Genomic DNA, 17,078 nt, shown 5'->3' with positions numbered 1-17,078 from the left:
TGATTCGAATGGATCGTGAGGATCTGAAATGTCTTATATCCTACTACTAAGAGCGGGAAGACATCCCGCCCACTGATATTGACCCCCATCCGTGCCCAAGACATGGACGCCTCCCAGCGTATTAGACTGCCCTTAGCTCCTACTCAAATCCCACGACAATTTCCTATTCTGGCCATGGTCTTGAACCCTATACCCGGCCCTCCGGTTCCGACGCGGATCTGACATCTTCCATCAGCCACCACGATTTGGCGTGCATACAAAGCCGCCCCATCACCCAACCCGTTTTCTGGAGAGTGGTGCGTGTGTAGTGTATATGTGTGTATTAGCGTTTCAACACCCGGAGGTGGGCTAATCTATTCTAAAGGCCCTTAAGGGGCAGACTCGATACATGATGACTCTAAACGACGGTGCGGCGGCTGAAAAACCCCGGAGTACGGGGAAAAGCCGCGAAAGAAAGACTCGAAAAATAAGTCGATAAAAAATGATTCGATAAGCCACGATGTAGCGCAACACTAAAATCTCGACCCGAAAACAAGTAAGCGTCGTCTTGGCGTCGCCGACCGCCCACAACGTCCGCCAAAAAACCGGCTTACTTAACGGCTGCAATTTTACCTCTTGACCCAGGAGGACTGGAGAGTGGTGCGTCAGCGACCACGTTGTCTTAGAAAAGACGGCCTAGGCCCTTCGCCTGCCACTGCGCCACATTTGACATACCCCTGTAAAACCAGCCCGGCTTTTTCTAATTACTTGTGATAGCCTCCATCCTGTAGGATGACTGAGGGATGCTCCAAGCCTTTGGAAGTCTGCGGCGGCTGGGATGCCGCAAGCTTCCAAGATCAAAGTCAATCAACGAGGCCGCCTTCCCGGGTCGTTTCTTATATAGTAATCAATGTGCATCCTATCTACTCATGCTTATTGAACGGGTCATTTTCTTGTCTATATTGCTTCCCGAGTCTGTGGCACCTTGTATCATCATACCAACGTGTATTACCTACCTATCGAACAAGAAGAAGAAGTCATTGCAGGATACTCCTTACTAGTGACCAAAACAAGAGGATGAAAACCACAACATCATCCTTGCGGCTCCTGCCGTACCTCGGGTTGACACTCCTGCTTGAGGAAGTCACAGCACAGGACGTTTCGTCCACCTCCAGCTTATACCAATCCAGCTCATCATCAACAATCTATTATACCCCCTCCGACCAAGCAGCAGCCACAACCTCCAGCACATCGGCGCCGCCGCCGCCACCACCACCTCCCCCCACCATCAAGCACCTCATCGCTGGCAGCAACCGACGTAGAAACCAGCGTCGTCTACACAACCGTTACCAGCTACATCGTCGACCCCGGCGCCGCCCAGCCCTCTTCGTCAACCAGCTCGCTGTACAGCGCCGCCGACGTATCCGCCAGCCTCACGGCGACGGTGACGGTGGACAGCTACTTACCCACCACCACGTCCACCAGCACTTTCCTCACATCATACTACGACGAGACAACTTCAACAAGCTCCACAAGTAGCACCATCTATTACACTCCCCCCACCTCCTCCCCCTCCTCGTCCTGGGAAAGCAGTCAGTACACCCAATACACGTCCCACGACCACGGCGGCGGCGGCCCCCCCTCCTCCACCACGACGACCACCGTCTTCGCCCTCCCGCCCTCGACCGACGCGTCCGCGTACCTGCACCACGTCTTCCCCACCAGCGCCGCGCAGCCGACCTGGGCGACGGGGTCCTTCTACACGCAGCTCGCGTCGGCCCTGTACGCCGTCGACCGCTCCTTCGCGGGCCGCGCCGACTACGCGACCATCGTGGCCGCCATCTCGCGCGCGGGCGACGCCGACTCCCCCAGGTGTCCGAATCTATCGCGAGCTCGGCCTGGGGCTGGGCCGCCGTCACGACCAACGGGTGGTACCAGAGCGACGTGCCGCAGCCGGTTCAGTCGGATGTCTCGCAGTACGTCGGGGCGTGGCGGGATGCGGAGTTTAGCGTGTTGGGGGACGCGCAGAAGGCGGAGGCTACCGCGACGGGGAAGGGGGGAATGGCGGCAGCGGTGGGTCTGGGTCTGGGGGTGGAAAGGGGGTGGCGGTGGCGGCTTCAGTTCCTCGGAGGGTTATCCAACCACAGGCAAGGATGGGTTGAGGATGATGGTTGGGGTGGTGGCCGGTCTGTTGGTCGGTATGATAGGGCTGCTGTGATGACGGTGGAATGGTGTACTTCCCTTGGCTTTAGGCGCGCGTTTACGATTAGATGTTTCTTTTTCTTGTCCTTGACAACCCCTGGCGTTGCTTTATATATTACAACTCATAGATATTATTTACTCTAATGTGGACATATAACAATATTCTTGTCTCGGATGGGATACTCCTGCTCTGTACAGCCACAACACCTGGCTGAAAGTTGGAGATGTAGCTATCGTAGGTTTTGGGGTCAGAATAGTGGCATTGGTCTCATGGACAAATGTACTTTTATGCCTGGATAAGCCCCCATCCCATACGAGGAGAAGAAGCATTGGAAGACAGGGCTGCGGCAAAGTCCATCCAGGCAGCAGTAAGCTGTTTTTGTTGAGTAGGATTAGTACATAGCACCTAGAGCTTAGTGGAGGAGTCACTATAACACACCCAGAACGTATATCTGCTAATCTCAAGGATACGTGATGTGAGGTAATGGTGAGCGTGAGGTATGTACCTCGTTTTATTTCGATTGAACCATGTGCAGAAACCACACCTATCGGTCGCCTCATGCCTCTCCGTTAGCTAACCTGCTGTCCAACCCCTGGTAGGCCATCAATTAAAGGTTCTTGTCAACTCACAGCTTTATTAAACAATGAGCTGATGCTTCATTTTCTCACATTCAAGAACAATCACCATTCGCTGCGACCACCCCAAGGCATCCTTTCGACAATGTCGTCATTTAACGAGAGCTGGACCTTGCTTGGACTGGGACTCTCTGTCATTGTCGTCCGGATCGGCATGCGTGTCGCAACCATGGGCAGGAGGCTGGCTGCCGACGACGTACTGATGCTTGTAGCCGCGGTGAGTGCACAAACTACTTACTTACCATTCATCCCCTTGGCGTCGAAAGCGCTGCTCCCACCATAATACACCATAGAAGACATGTCAAGGATCACCCCATGCTATTGGCATAGCAGCATTTGAGCTACCAAGGGGACATGAAACGCGAGATTTCATCCCATTTGAACGTCAAGATATCCCATGTACTAAATGATGTACGAGTAGTTGCTCTTCATTGCCGAGACCGTGCTGGCCTACAGTGTCACGGCCTGGTGGCGGGGCATGGCAAACAACGGCTACGACGATGAGCAGAGAGCAAGTTACGCCAAAGATCCTTTGATGACATGGCTGATGTGAGTTCCTCCTCATCAACTCTTCCTGATCGCGCTGACTGACTTGAACTTGCGCGCAGTATCGCGGGATCCAAGACGCAGATCGCCGGCCAGAATTGCTACACGGCCATGCTCTGGACATTGAAGACGGCCGTCTGCTCATTCTACTCCCGACTCACGGTAAGTATTTAAGATTTGTGGTTCTCAACCTCTTTTTCTCTCATCAAAAAATTACCCTCAAAAATGTCATGAACTACCTACTAATCTCCCATCATCTATGTATTGTCAGCATGATCTGGCTGGCTACAAGTATCGCATCCGAGTCGCCTTTGGCTTCATCTTCGTCAGTTGGTTCACGGTGCACATGACGCTGATGGCCGGCTGCTTCCCCTTCTACAAGTACTGGCAATTCTATCCGAACCCAGGAAGTGAGTTAAAACCAAACAAACCTTGGGCGGATTCATTACGGTCGGAGATGTTTCAAAGTCAATTGCTGACACTTGGTGGTTTTTCTCAGATTCTTGTCAAGCCGCCGTGTCGAAGGTGTTCATCTTGACTTGTTTCGTCCTCGACGTACTGACAGACGCATATCTGCTGTCGATCCCGCTGCCGATGCTGTGGCGGACCGATCTCCCGAAGCCGAAGAAGATCGCCCTCTCCGTGGTGTTCTCGGGCGCCGCCTTTGTCATGGTCGCGGCGCTGCTCCGATGCTACTTCATCATGACGGTAAATTATTAGCAGTCAATCATCTTATTACGATATGTTCATGTGGTAGAAAGAGCTAAAGCAAAGCTAACTTGAAATTGAAAACGGCAGGATTCCAAGGAGGGTGCGTCGCAGTCCGGGGAGTGGGCTTGTCGGGAGACGTTCGTGGCCGTGGTCACGTCGAATGTGCCGGTCATTTGGTCATCCGGTCGGATCTTGCTCGGGCCCCGAGGTCGTCTCGCAGGAAGCCTGCCGTCAATTGGATCATGGAGGTCTCGTGGCACCGACAGCAACTTCGCTACCAACGCATTAAAGGATGGCAGTGAGTCCAGTGCCTCGTCCGCATGTACCAGCACACCGGGATCGTCAATGGTATGAAGATGTGAGGAGGGCCTGGGGTCGAATGGGAGATGGCGGGGATCGGCGGTAGAATGGATAAGTTCGAGGGTTCGGGGAAAGCAATTGAAGCGGTTGCAAAGAATGCGTCTAAAAAGGGTCGGTTCTCATAAAGAAGAAGGAAGAAAATGGATATATTAAGACACAGGAAACCTGGCAATGGTTTCAGGAACTTGGCGTTGGCGTTGGCTTCTCACGCTTAGAAGCGCAGCTGGGCGGGCAGCGCCATGGAGTTCTGGGCGCGCGGGAGGGCGATTGGCACGAAATTCGTCGCGGCGAAATTCCGAGGGTGTTCGGCATCGAGCAGCCACTTGGAGCAGCCGCGCTGCTCTGCGCGGAGGATGTTTTCGTCTCGCAACAGCAGGATGAGGCCTCGGGCGAACGTGCTCAGACGATGTATCGACTCCATTGGGGGTTGATGGCGGTGACGTAGTTTCGTGAGGAGGGCCCAAAGGAAAAGAGAAAAGCCACAACAACAAGTGCCGAGGGAGCTGAGGTGTGGATAAACACTGGCCAGCCGCAAGGTCCGTCAGATGGAAGCGAGAGACGCGAGTAAAGCCTGGCCGGGTAGATGGATAATAAACAGCAAAAGCTAGAATACACCAAGGAATGGGAATGAACAATCAAGTTGATGGTGACATTGGCAACACGGTTGCAATTGGGAGGCCCCTAATTGACGTTGTCAACGTTTGAGCCGCATCCTTTTGGGGCTTGGCGATAGGGGGCGGTCAGGCGGACGCTTTCGTGTTTAGTGCTGGGCATGGGCACTGGCAGCAGCCCTAGTAGTAGAAGATCGGCGCCCCCGTTTCAGCGTGCAACCCGCTTCTTTCCCACGGTCACCAGGGAATCTCCGACAGGTCTTGTGACAGCTTCCGACGACAACGGTTTCTTCCACTTCTTTTCGCCGTACTTGGCTCGTCTGGCCGTCTTTGGATTCCAGCAGATACGGCAATTGTTTCTATTGATAGCAGGAAATCGGCTGCAATGCAATCCGGCGATAAGCAGGATAGGATGAATTGATTCACTAGATTACCACCACGGGCCATGATGCAGCACGCGTCAGCGTTTCCCATCTTCCGCCACCATCAGCCTCCGTACTGCCCGTCCGCTGCACTTCAATGCTACCGCACGCTACCGCACTCCCAAACAATGCACCACCACGACCATCTGAGCTTCATCCCTTATCCTGTCATCCGAACACCTTCCGTCTTGTCCACGATCCACGCAAGGCGTCAGCCCAGCTGCTATCCATAGCGATTACGCACGCTGATTCGGCCGTGCCATTGGCGGCTGTAACCGGAAGTTTCTTGGGCAGATGTTCCGTTTGGTTTGGTTGAATGTTTGGAAGGCAATGTGAGTGATGCTACGTTGTCCGCGGTGCCACCATCGCGACTAGAAACGCGGCTTCCACGCCTGATCCTAGGCTTCTCTAGGATGGCTTCAGATGGCTCAATCCTGGTGAACTCAATCTTCAATGGGCAACATTAGGCTGAGTGCTCAGATCAGCCGGCACAATAAGCTTAATTGTATGCGTGATCGTCTACTTGAACGGGCAATCCTTCATGAGGATGCAAGATCTACATGGCTGAGATGTGTATGTATCTGCTCAACCTGCCAAGAATGCGGCTCTGCAAATGATGCGTGCATTCGTTTCGTTCCCCCACGTCTTCTGCAAGAAAAAAAAGCATCAATGATATCAAATTCCGTGCTATAGCCTGTTGACGTGCAAGCATACTCCACGGTGCGATGGATGGTGGTACCCTTTGCAGAAGTCAGGGTGCGCATGTCAAACATTGGCCTGACGAGGTCCCGGACAGAATCCGACCTGCTCAGCCTCCCGGAGACGATCGGTTCCACCCCAAGCGGCGATCCGGGTTTGGAAACATACTTGGAGATCCCAAGAACTTGGTGATGCTATGCTTGGCCATGTCATGGATGGCGATGCGATGCGACGATAGCGATGTGATGAGTCTCTCGATTTGTGTATTTAAATGCCAAATGATTTGCACCAATCTCAAAACTGTTTGCTTGAAGGCCAGAAACATCAGATCGACCATCTTCAACATCCCTTACATACTCTACCAGCCATACTCAAGACGAAATCGTCCATCCCTTACATCAATCTCCAGCAAAAACACCGAAAATCAGCCAACATGGTCCGCATCTCTGTAGCAGCAACTCTGGCTTGTACGTGTTGATCCCTCCATCCCTCACTTCCACTTCAGACGAGCCGCTCATGCTAACCGCAAGAAATAACAGTCGCCATCACCGCCCTCGCCATCCCCAACCACCCCCAGCGCGGCCTCGCGGCCAGACAGGCCGCCGGCAACGCCAACGTGGGCAAGGGCGACGGCTCCCAGTTCATCACAGGCCAGTGCGCGAGCGACGCCGACTGCGCGTCCGCGTGCTGCGCCAAAGCCAACGGCCAGTGCGCCGCCAAGGCCGTAGCCAACGAGAACGGCAAGGACGGCTGCGGCTTCACGAGCGCCGCGGCCGGTGCCGGCGGCGCCAGCAACAGCAAGACTCCCACCTCCTCGGCTGCGGCCAGTGCTAGCTCGGGTGCTGCTGCCGGTGCCGCGAAGAACAAGGCCGGTGGTGCCGCTGCCAGTAGCGCCGCCGCCAGTGCCCAAGCCAGTGCCAGTGCCGCCGCCGGCAGTAAGACACCCACTTCCTCGGCCGCCGCCAGCGCCAGCTCGGCCGCTGCTGGGGGTGCGGGTGCGGCCGCGGTCGACACCTCGAAGCCCGGCTCGCAGAACGTGGGCAAGGGCGACGGGTCGCAGTTCATCACGGGCCAGTGCGCGAGCGACGCCGACTGCGCCTCGGGCTGCTGCGCGAAGCCCAAGGGCGTCTGCTCGGCCGAGGCCGTGTCCAACGTGGACGGGAAGCAGGGCTGCGGGTTCACGGGGTCCCCATCAGCGTAATCGAGGGGGGTAACGGTGGTGCCATGCACGTCACACGGGCTAGTTCGACTAGCCCAACGATTTGAAGGAAGAGAAAATACTTGTTGTTTCCTACCTATACCCAGCCCTCTCGGCTTTCACATGTACTTTTTCTTCAGGCTTCGACGTTTTCGTGGTGGGCACATCGGTAATGTACCTACATACGGAGCGAGGTTGGTTTGGTTGGGCTTTCCTGCAGGCGTTCCTTGGTTTGGTTAGTAATGCGGGCGGGGCGTGCGGGCGGCAGAACTGGTTTTTTGCCCAGGGGAGGAAGGAGGATAAAAAAAAACCGAGGATTGGAAACGGACACATCACCAACTGTCTCAATAGACATACGACTTAATGTTATTACTCATTGATTACTTTGCCTTTGCACAATTCGTTTCTTGCTTTCTGAATGGTTGCTCGTGGCTCATATCTCGATTCTCGTGGAGCACACGAGACTCCACCACCGTGTCTGCCCCTCGATTGTCGTGGGTGATGTTGACGACTCAAGTCCTCGCGTGCCACAGTTGACAGTGTAGCATCAAAGTAGCCCCTTGAATTATGCCGTGCTGCAGCAGTGCGGGAACACGGCTGTGTCAAGAAGCAATACGGCAGGTATGCATGGCAGAGCTTGAGCATTGCGAACTTTTAACTCGTCCAGCCTCGCCAGCCCCCGATTATGTTATCACTTGGCAAAGGAAGATTTGAGTCATGGCAGCAGTATCTTGGTGCCTTGCAATTCGATGTGATATCATGCGAGGCGCGACTGGCCAACGAACCGGCAGGGCGGTTACATTTATTTTTATGGCTACTGGCGCGCGCGACACAAAAGCGGGTTCCCTCGTTTTTGGCAGTCCACTTTGGCGTCGAAAATCACCCGAACCCGAGCAGTACCGACACCAGAAAGAGAAAGCTAACAACAAGAGGGGAGGGGGAGGAGAAGGAGGAGGACGAACTGTCAAGACGCTCGGAGTCTGGGGTATCCCGGAGTCAATTGTAATAATCTGTAGATCCAATACCCTGTAGGAACGAACCGAGGGGAACTACGCGAGGAACTAATAAGCACCAACCATCACCAGGTGCATCCCGAATTGAGAAAGAAAGTGTGTGGTCAAAAATCTAGCATCGACTTGACTCGAGGGAGCTCGAGAGAGCTGTCCCGGTTAGGATGAAACCTGGGCAACGAGATATCGAATACGGGCTGCACTGCACTGATGAGACCACCAGAATAGAGTTATGACGCGATACTTGATGCTTCCTGAGGTCAGACAGAGGAGTCAGAGTCCACCTCGGGTTGACGGGCAAAATAGAATTCTGGAGTTATTTTGCCATTGATCGTACGCGACTGCATCGCCCTCCCCATTTCATTTCCCGGGTCTGGAGAAGCCGGTGCCGCCGTGAGATTGCAGGCCTGTGTATCGTGAGCGATGTCGTGTGTCGTGGATATCTGCCTCCGAATTTTCTCCCAGACTCGGCCTACCAGGCAATCGTACCAATGTCGGTCAGTCTTTGGGCTGCACAACACAACGCACACGTGCAGGAGGCGAGACAGCCTCTTGCCGGAAGGAGCATAGGTCGGGACGAAGCTGAGGCAGGATGCAGGATGGCAGGGCAAGCAGGATAAAAACAAAACAAACATGAGGAAAAAACCACTCATTGCGGATACGCAGATGAGGTCAGCGATTCGCAGCTTTTGCCTTTCCTTGCTGCAGTGCCGCGCAGGCACTGGCATAAGAGTATCACGATTGGTGCAAAAGTTTGAAGGTGCGGCAGAAGTGGCTCACCGACACGTTGACTGACGACTCTAGATCGCGAATCGCCTTTGAATTTTCCAGATCCAAGGTGACGCTATGGTCGAATTGGTTCCCCACCTTGCTCAGCTCAATTCGGCAGGCTCTGGGCAGGCTAGCAGTTTGTTAGGCAGTCTAGGGGGGGCTAGACAAGCATGCCAGGTGTACAGTGGGGTCTGCTAAAAGGGATGAGGGATTGGATTGAGGGGTCCTCCGAGAGCTACGAAATGGCCCAGGTACTGGTCTGTAGTGGTCTTGGTAAGCAGTAAAGCGCTGGGCAGAATGGAAGAACTGACCTGGCCTCAGCGCCAGAGAGGGGTTTGGGTGGAGGTACCTCTGCCATAGCAACCGCACCAAAACAATACCTCTCGCGTTCTGGCTGGCCGGGTTTAATGACACTTCCTTGCAGCGAATCACATGTCGGGGCCCGGCAGGATTTACTGATTGACTGGGGTCTCCGACCGGGCCTCTTAGTTTCTTACTGGGCTCCTGCTGAGCTCCCGCTGAGCTCGATGGGGAAGTGCTCATTTGGGACACGGCAGCACCAACGGTTCGTTCCCGCGAATTTGTTTGCTTGCGAGCTCGAGCTACCCGACGAGACCGCTTCTTTTTTCCTTCTTCTAATCTTGCTCACTCAATCGGTCCTGGTCCTTGGTGCATTTGCGTTGCGCGCGTCTGATCTCACTTCACTTCAGTTACGTTACGCCCGACCCCGACCCGACCGCCATTCCATCTTCCATCTGATGCCAGAATAAAACCAATCCCTCCGCCCCATCCACCCCGTCTCCTTTTCCCTCCTTGTTCGGTTTCTTCGATCCAAATCTTCTTCCCTCCCGTCTCAGTCTCTCTCTCTCCGTTGTAATATGGAAGAGGGTTACTGTCCATTTTCTTTGTAATCTATTCTCCGACGTGTTGCATCATATTCCTTGGCCCGCCCCCAGGTGTGTGCTGCTGATCATCAGACTCTGACCCATCATGCCGGCTGTTATCGACTGGAGTAGCCTGCTATGGCCATCCTCCTCGACCTCCAAGACACAGTCTTACAAGGCCAGCCAACAGGCATCGAACCCGGTCGGCGCCGCGTCGGCACCCCAGGGGCCTGAGGCATCAAACTTGGTGCAGCAGCCTCTGGCCTATCTCACGGGCAGCGCGCCCGTTAACCCGTGGATCCTGGCTGCAACGCTTGGCGCCCTACTTCTGGCATTCTACTGGACCTTCGCCCGCTCCCGCAAGGTTTTCGGACGCCACGCCCTGCTAGGATCAGAACCGCAGAAGCTGTTGACTGGCCCGACTGAAGATGCGAGACAGTCCGTCGAGTTTGATACGAGCGAGCTCCAAAATGAGATGACCCGACGCTTGGACGAGATTGAGGCCCACAACAAAAAGGCTCTCGCCGAGCAGGTCGAAGCTATGCAGAAGCGTTTCCAGCAGGATCTCGACGACAAGGTCAAGGCTATTGAGGGTCACGTCCAGAAGTCTCTGGGTCAGCGTCTCGAGGATATTGATGATGATGTACGCCGCCGCCTGAAGCAGAGCGTCGAGGTCTTCGAGGACGGCCTCCGCACCAAGCTCAACAAGGAATCTTTCGATGGCATCTACCGCGAAGTCAGCCTGCGCATGGAGGCTCTCGAGGAGGGCGTGCGCATCATGGACAGCAAGCAGCTCGATGTCGAGGCCGCCACCATTGTCCAGCGAGCCCTGGGCCAGCGCCTCAACACCGTCGAGGAGACCCTGGGCGCCGTCGAGGGAAAGACACGCACTTCGGGTCAGCGAGCGGATGCCTTCGACGACAGCCTGCGCGTCATCGACAGCCGCACCAAGGCCATGAGCCAGCGCCTGGAGGCCGTCGAGGACAACATGGGCTCCATCGACGCCACGACGACACTGCTGTCCCACGACGTCAACCGCGGCGAGAAGGCCATCGAGAGCGTCTCGCGCCAGGTCAAGACGCTGCCCGACAACGACCGCCTGAAGGAGTTCTCCGACATCATGGAGACCAAGTTCAGCGAGATCGAGGCCAAGCTGGAGGAACTGGAAGGGGGAACGTATGAAGCTTCTTGAGGATGCCCAACGAAGCCCCGAGCTGACCTGGTCACGAGTGGACTCCCAGGAGATTGAGCCGTCGGGTCCCGTCTACACCAACCCCGAACTCTTCAAGGACCCTGATCTCTACACGCACCCCGAGGGCATCGAACACACCCCCGACCACCACTCGGACAAGTTCTTCGCCTTCACCCCTGCCCACGGCGGGCATTTCATGCCCCCGACCCCCCTCGCCGAGTGACCGCTCGCAATCCTCGCGTGCTAGCCGCTCGTCCGGCGGCTCTTCCGACTCCTTCTACATGAAGAGAAAGACGTCGTCTTCGTCCATGTCGAAGCGCAAGCGTCTGGAAGCGGCCGGGTTCACCGACACGACCTTCGCGTCGAGGCAGCGACTGTTCCACAGCCGCACCACCTCAACCTTTTGACTGCCAGGGGACGATGACCACGTCCCCAATGATAGCCCTTCCAAGGAGCAATTCTGGCTACAGTCTCCTTGAGTAACGACAACTCAACAACTCGCTTTTTCTCTCATTGGCGATATTAAATACAACTTAACGACGGCGTAAAACGATTTTTGGTTCTATATAACGGGAGCATGTGGTGGTGGTACAGGATCCAAGACTGCATGCAGGGTACGGGTGGTTTACACAGGGTGACGGGATGTTGGGTGGTGGTGGATTGAAACTGCTTATAACAACAACATCAACAACAATTAACGAATCTGGGAGTTATGGTCAACACACAACACATCGAGGCGGAATACCGATGGTTACTTTTTTTTTCACACATTTTGTTTTTGCCCTTTTCAAAAAGATGATACCTCCCCATACGCGCATGCATATATCGCATCGAACTGATATCCAAATAAATTTCCTTTCTACTTTATGATACCAAAAATACCAACTCATTCACTTCTCCTCAATTCGTCTTACCAATCAATGCATCTCTGTGAAATACCCCGCCCCGTCTCGACGGATGTCTGTGCCGGCAAACCACCGAATCTGACGAGCACCTACTTCACTCGCATCCATTTGTTTACATTGGCGACTTGTTGTTATTTGGAGTGTCCCAACTTTTGGCCCCCTGAACGCGTCTCCATGCCGCGTTCCCACAGATGAGGGCCCGAAAGAAATTCTCGTGGAGTCGCCTATCCATCACCGCTCACCGACAATTTATCTCCGGTCTACCCCACGATCTTGCCACCCCGCGACCGACTGGGATCGATCGCCCACCAAGCCCACCGAGCCCACCGGTTCTCTAATGCGCGACACAAGTGCAGCAGATGGGCGAGTGAGTGGAGGAGGGGCGGCGCATGGCATTCAGGCATTGAGAAATCCACCTGTTCGGCAAGTTTTCAGCGGGATCCGCAGCGGTCGCGTGGACGGGACAGCGCTGGCGTCAGGTGTGGCCCGCTTGCGCGCGCTCGGTGATGCGCAACTGAGCCAGCAGAGCGGTGAAGGAAGAGCAGTGAGCGACTGACGATGTCCGTGCTTCTCCCGCTCGGCGCCAACCGAGCCAGCGAAGACGGCGCGGCATTTATGATGTTCTACCTAAGCAATTGCTTAAATGCTAGTATGTCTACATGGCATTGAAGCCGAAGGGGTCAATGGTCGACCGTCGAGTTTTGAGCGCGGATTGATGTCATGCAAGGTGAGAGGCGAGAGGCGGTCGCAGCAGCTTTCTGCTATCACGGACCACGTCTACGTCGTGCTTCTGTTGCCACGGCAGCTTACCCCTCACTACGAAGAAGCATGGGCCAGCTCTGATGGTCAGCAACGCCTTCACGAAAAGCAGGAGAAGGCTGTGCCCCTTTTCTCACGGTCTACAATGAGGCCAGAAGCCCGTGTTCTGGAACATCCGCTATTGCTATGTAATCTGCCGACTGTCTGTCGGTCTATCTGATCTCGCAGCGTACTCCCCAAACCAGCGAGTCTCAGACGATCGAATACTCATGCCCAACGTGGGATGCGCACGACTCTCCATGTTGTTGGGAACCACTGAACGGCGTCTGATCAATAGTAGATATATCTGCAGAGGCATTTTGGTCCACCATTGCTGAATGAAGCCAGTAGTTTAACAGTCCAAAAGCCCTATGACATGGAATTCAAGTCACAGATAAAAAGAAGGTATTACGAGTCACTCGAAGGACCCCTGCACATGACCAGACTCGAAAGAAACAGGCATCTTACCCCTTGCATGTTGGCAACGTGCGGGGATGAGGAATGTGCAGCTCACCCAACAAGATACTAGAATGCCTATCAAACAAGTCGTTCTCTGAGAATCCTTGCTGTAACTTATCCTGGAAAACATCAAAGAGTAACCCATTCATTATCATCCTAATCCCAAATCCCATTCTTCATTTGATGCGGCACATCACAACGTCTCTCTCTCTTTCGATCGCGAAGACGTTGGGCCATACACCCTTTCCAAATCAGCAAGGCATAAGATGCCTCACCGCAGGGAGCTCAATGTGGCAGTGACCGGAAACCCTGTGAGCTCGATACCCCAATAACTGTGAATGCGAGACTCACACGTTCCTAGCCGTTCATGGAGTACGACTTCAATACGTCTCAGCTCGTCAGAGACGCTCTTCCGGATAGAGTTACCAGAAAGAACCAACGAGATATCAGAATACTTAAGTATGGCCGCGACACCAGGGACATGTACGAAGACGTACGGCGAGTATCGCGCGAGATATGGGGCGGAGCACGCTCTCTCTTCCTGCCCGAGCCATTGCCAGGTGAGGAGGACGAGTCCCACGTGGATATCGACTTGATCCTTCACATGGGCATGATTGCTCTGGGCGGTGATCCGACCCAGTTCCTGTTCGAGACCGTCGCCAGGAGAGATGACTACGAACTGGCTGGAGATGACGGGAAACTCGTCGACTCGGATCAGCTGAAGTGCCTGGGCCTGCCCGAGACCCTTCAAACCTCTTTCAATATTGAGGCTGCGTGGCGCAAGGTGCACCAGGACCACCCGGTAAGCCCTGGAGTGCGTTTACTGCCCCTGTGGCCATTTACCTAACAGCTGTCTACCTACACAGGAAGTGCCTTGCCGTGTCTAGGACGACGCGGGCCTCTACTTCTGCGAGTTCCGCCTGTACTCGTCTCTAGCGGAGCCATTGTTGACCGAAGCCTTCCGCGCGAAAAAGGGCCGAGTCCTGTTCCTGCACTTGCCTCAAGCTCACAGCCCAGAAGCAATTCGACTAGCTCGGGATGTCACCGTCAGTTACATTACTGCTCTGGCCGATGACCCTATCTTGCGCAGTACCTTAAGCAGTTAGGCGACAAAGTGTGCGGGGATGCAAAGGTCTCCCCGCGTCTGCGAGCACTGCAGGCGCCACTTTGACGTGTCGCCAGCTGCTGGGGAAAAGCAAGCATGGCGTGCCCAGATGGCCCAGCTACGGCTGTAGGGCAACCTGACGCTGTGGTCATCTAGGTGTGAAATCGTTGACCTTGAAGTTATCTTATGTGTGCGCTAGATGGCAAGATGCTGCGAATTGAGAAACCCAAATCAAGTACAAGCGGCGATGTGTAGCCCTGTTAGGCCTCTGCATAGTAGCATGCACACTGTACGCTTTCTGATTGGGCGATATTGTAATGTCAACATTCTTCGCCACACTGTTTGGTGGCTGACTGACCTGACAGAACTAAACGAGGCAGTGGCAGCCAGCTGGCCCAGCAGCTGAGGTGGTACATATCTTACTTCTAGAAAGTCCTCGAGTTCTCATGCTTCCATCATCCAAGTGTTTCATCCTAGTCATTTGCTCAAGCATCCCCCCACTATCCGAACACCTCATCAAGTGATACGTTAGCTGTCTGATCTATGGCGAAAGCGCTTGCAATTGCAGGCACTTTGAAGCCTGAAGTCAAGCTGGGTGTCGCAATTTCCGAGTTCTCACAAGCTTTGGATGAGAGTTACCGTCAAAGGTTTGCAGCGCTGCGCGGGGGCTCACCGCGAGTCCTCAATCCAGCCGAAGTCATCCGGGTCACCGAAGAGCTGAATCGCGAAGGAGCGAAAACGCATCGCACATGGCGACCGTACTCGACGAGGCTGTGCTCCTTTTTACACCGCATCCAGATATTTGCCAGTATTGGTGATGTTTGCATCGGTGATGCCCAGAATCTAATCGCATCAGGGGTATGGTGCGCCATTTGAGTCTGCCTTGAGGTATGTCACCACGCAAAGGCCACGCGCTGTCTCTCACTATGGCCCAGTCCACAATCGGGTTCTTGACATATTTCGACAAGCTGTCAGAGATACTCATGCACCTCGGAAACTCATGGGCCTTGCACCAAGACTTCGCGTCATTGTTTCCACGGTCCAAAGACTTACAGGCCTACACATCCAACTATGTGACAGCCATAGTACATTTTTGCAGGAAGGCCATGGTATTCTCCAGGTAATCGACCTGGAAACAGTTCACTGCGAGCCTGACGAAATCATTCGAACGCGAGTTCGATCCGTTGACCTCGGAGTTGGACCAGTGGGGTAAGCTGATAGAACAGCGCTGCTACATGCTTGCTACTGAGCATCTCATACGAGCAGACCATGGTGCCGTGGAACACACGAAAGCTATTGCATCTTCCGTGTCATCCGCGTCGAATGAGCAGAAGCGGTTTCTTTTGAAGCAGACTGTCCTGCGCTCATTGCTTCCCGACCAAAATCATTTCGAGACTCAGTGGCGGCGTCAACGTCGAAAAGGGACCTGTCCGTGGCTGCTAAAACATGCGACCTACACTTGGTTTGGCATCTATAACTTCATTATGACTTCCGGATACGGCCTCACTATTCGGGCAACCGTTGACTCCGCTGTCTCAATTCCGGTTCAACGTCATGGCTGCACCGGCAGATGAAAAGGGGCACGACGGATTCATAATGAGTTAGAATTAGCATTTCCCCATCAATAAGACCTATTTCCTAGCTAATGCTGCTATTCAAACATAGAACACAGCTTCGTTAAAGCCTTGAGTGAGGCTTTGGGCTTCAGCCCGACTTCGAAAGTCTGGGCGTTGCAATGCTGCAGGGCCATGGGGATAAGTGCCAACACCATAGCAATTTCGCACGTAATTGATACACGTAATAAGAGACACGAAGGTGTTAAAGGCGAGCCACGTACATGTTAAGCAGCTGGGTATGTCCATCCTGTCGTTAATAATTATAGAGTGGAGCTAGACATGTTATCCCAGGTCTGCAGCAGTGCCATTCCATTGGGTCAATATTAAAGCGCGGTCAAAGCGGCCTGGCATTGTTGCTAAGTGCTTAAAGCCAGAGTGAGCCGGGCTAAACGGATATCCCATTATACTTTCGGCTCGGCGCGAACCTAACCTACACCGTCTCTTCCCATCTTCGGCATATTCCATTTTAACAAGCCTCCGAGTCCTAGATGTCCATGGCCCGCATCTCGGACTTTACCGCGCGTACGGGACTTAACATACCATGGGCTTCGGCTCGTCCTTAAGGTGGATATACCGGCCTCCGCATTAGGTCAGACTCCTTCGGGCCCGGCTTGCAAACTGCATAGAACATATATATATATATATCTCTTTCCAATCTCCCTCAATTGAAAACATTACAATAAGGAACTTCCCAGGCCAACCTACTCCAACCCCTTCTGTATACTTTTACTCAGCTTGAAACAAAATTGGTACTCACTCATCATGCCACAAATCCCCATTGGCGCCGCCGCCTGTGCGGCTCCTTTTATTGCACAAAACCTCCTCTGGGCTTGATCGACAGGAGCCCGCAAGATACCTCTGACCTAGGAGATACAGTCATTGACGCTCCGAATTTTGCCGGTCCTGTGACGGGCCCGGTCCATTGAAGCTGGCCTAATGATGATTTGCGTACAGATGGATCCTCTGATTCCAGA

The 17,078-nt window shown here is 54.1% G+C and overlaps 6 protein-coding genes across 6 annotated transcripts; 5 read left to right on the top strand and 1 right to left on the bottom strand.

The window, feature by feature from the left end:
• Positions 1 to 1,056: 1,056 nt before the first annotated feature.
• Positions 1,057 to 2,141, top strand: PG997_014062 (uncharacterized protein; the record flags this gene model as incomplete). Its single annotated transcript, XM_066818376.1, has 4 exons — positions 1,057 to 1,142; positions 1,273 to 1,851; positions 1,872 to 2,052; positions 2,127 to 2,141. The coding sequence occupies 4 exons, from the start codon at positions 1,057 to 1,059 to the stop codon at positions 2,139 to 2,141; spliced, it is 861 nt and encodes a 286-aa protein (XP_066664068.1).
• Positions 2,142 to 2,902: 761 nt separating this feature from the next.
• Positions 2,903 to 4,371, top strand: PG997_014061 (uncharacterized protein; the record flags this gene model as incomplete). The annotated part of the gene is made up of 6 exons (XM_066818375.1): positions 2,903 to 3,034; positions 3,239 to 3,366; positions 3,426 to 3,525; positions 3,635 to 3,773; positions 3,863 to 4,071; positions 4,162 to 4,371. Coding segments are annotated over 6 exons (918 nt in total), but the record flags the coding sequence as incomplete, so codon positions are not given.
• Positions 4,372 to 4,645: 274 nt separating this feature from the next.
• PG997_014060 (uncharacterized protein) lies at positions 4,646 to 4,855 on the bottom strand (the record flags this gene model as incomplete). The annotated part of the gene is made up of 1 exon (XM_066818374.1): positions 4,646 to 4,855. The coding sequence occupies one exon, from the start codon at positions 4,853 to 4,855 to the stop codon at positions 4,646 to 4,648; it is 210 nt and encodes a 69-aa protein (XP_066664066.1).
• A 1,744-nt stretch (positions 4,856 to 6,599) lies between these two features.
• PG997_014059 (uncharacterized protein) lies at positions 6,600 to 7,367 on the top strand (the record flags this gene model as incomplete). Its single annotated transcript, XM_066818373.1, has 2 exons — positions 6,600 to 6,633; positions 6,706 to 7,367. The coding sequence occupies 2 exons, from the start codon at positions 6,600 to 6,602 to the stop codon at positions 7,365 to 7,367; spliced, it is 696 nt and encodes a 231-aa protein (XP_066664065.1).
• Positions 7,368 to 10,135: 2,768 nt separating this feature from the next.
• PG997_014058 (uncharacterized protein) lies at positions 10,136 to 11,628 on the top strand (the record flags this gene model as incomplete). Its single annotated transcript, XM_066818372.1, has 3 exons — positions 10,136 to 11,205; positions 11,237 to 11,380; positions 11,442 to 11,628. 3 exons carry the CDS (start codon positions 10,136 to 10,138, stop codon positions 11,626 to 11,628), a joined length of 1,401 nt encoding a protein of 466 aa, XP_066664064.1.
• Positions 11,629 to 13,649: 2,021 nt separating this feature from the next.
• Positions 13,650 to 15,815, top strand: PG997_014057 (uncharacterized protein; the record flags this gene model as incomplete). Its single annotated transcript, XM_066818371.1, has 6 exons — positions 13,650 to 13,694; positions 13,745 to 14,185; positions 14,271 to 14,472; positions 15,057 to 15,346; positions 15,588 to 15,697; positions 15,755 to 15,815. The coding sequence occupies 6 exons, from the start codon at positions 13,650 to 13,652 to the stop codon at positions 15,813 to 15,815; spliced, it is 1,149 nt and encodes a 382-aa protein (XP_066664063.1).
• Positions 15,816 to 17,078: the final 1,263 nt, after the last annotated feature.

The sequence above is a fragment of the Apiospora hydei genome (assembly GCF_038363865.1).
Source record: "Apiospora hydei strain CBS 114990 chromosome Unknown utg000009l_segment0_segment0, whole genome shotgun sequence".
NCBI classification, from domain to species: Eukaryota; Fungi; Ascomycota; class Sordariomycetes; order Amphisphaeriales; family Apiosporaceae; genus Apiospora; species Apiospora hydei.
This window is presented reverse-complemented; position numbering and strand designations above follow the sequence as displayed.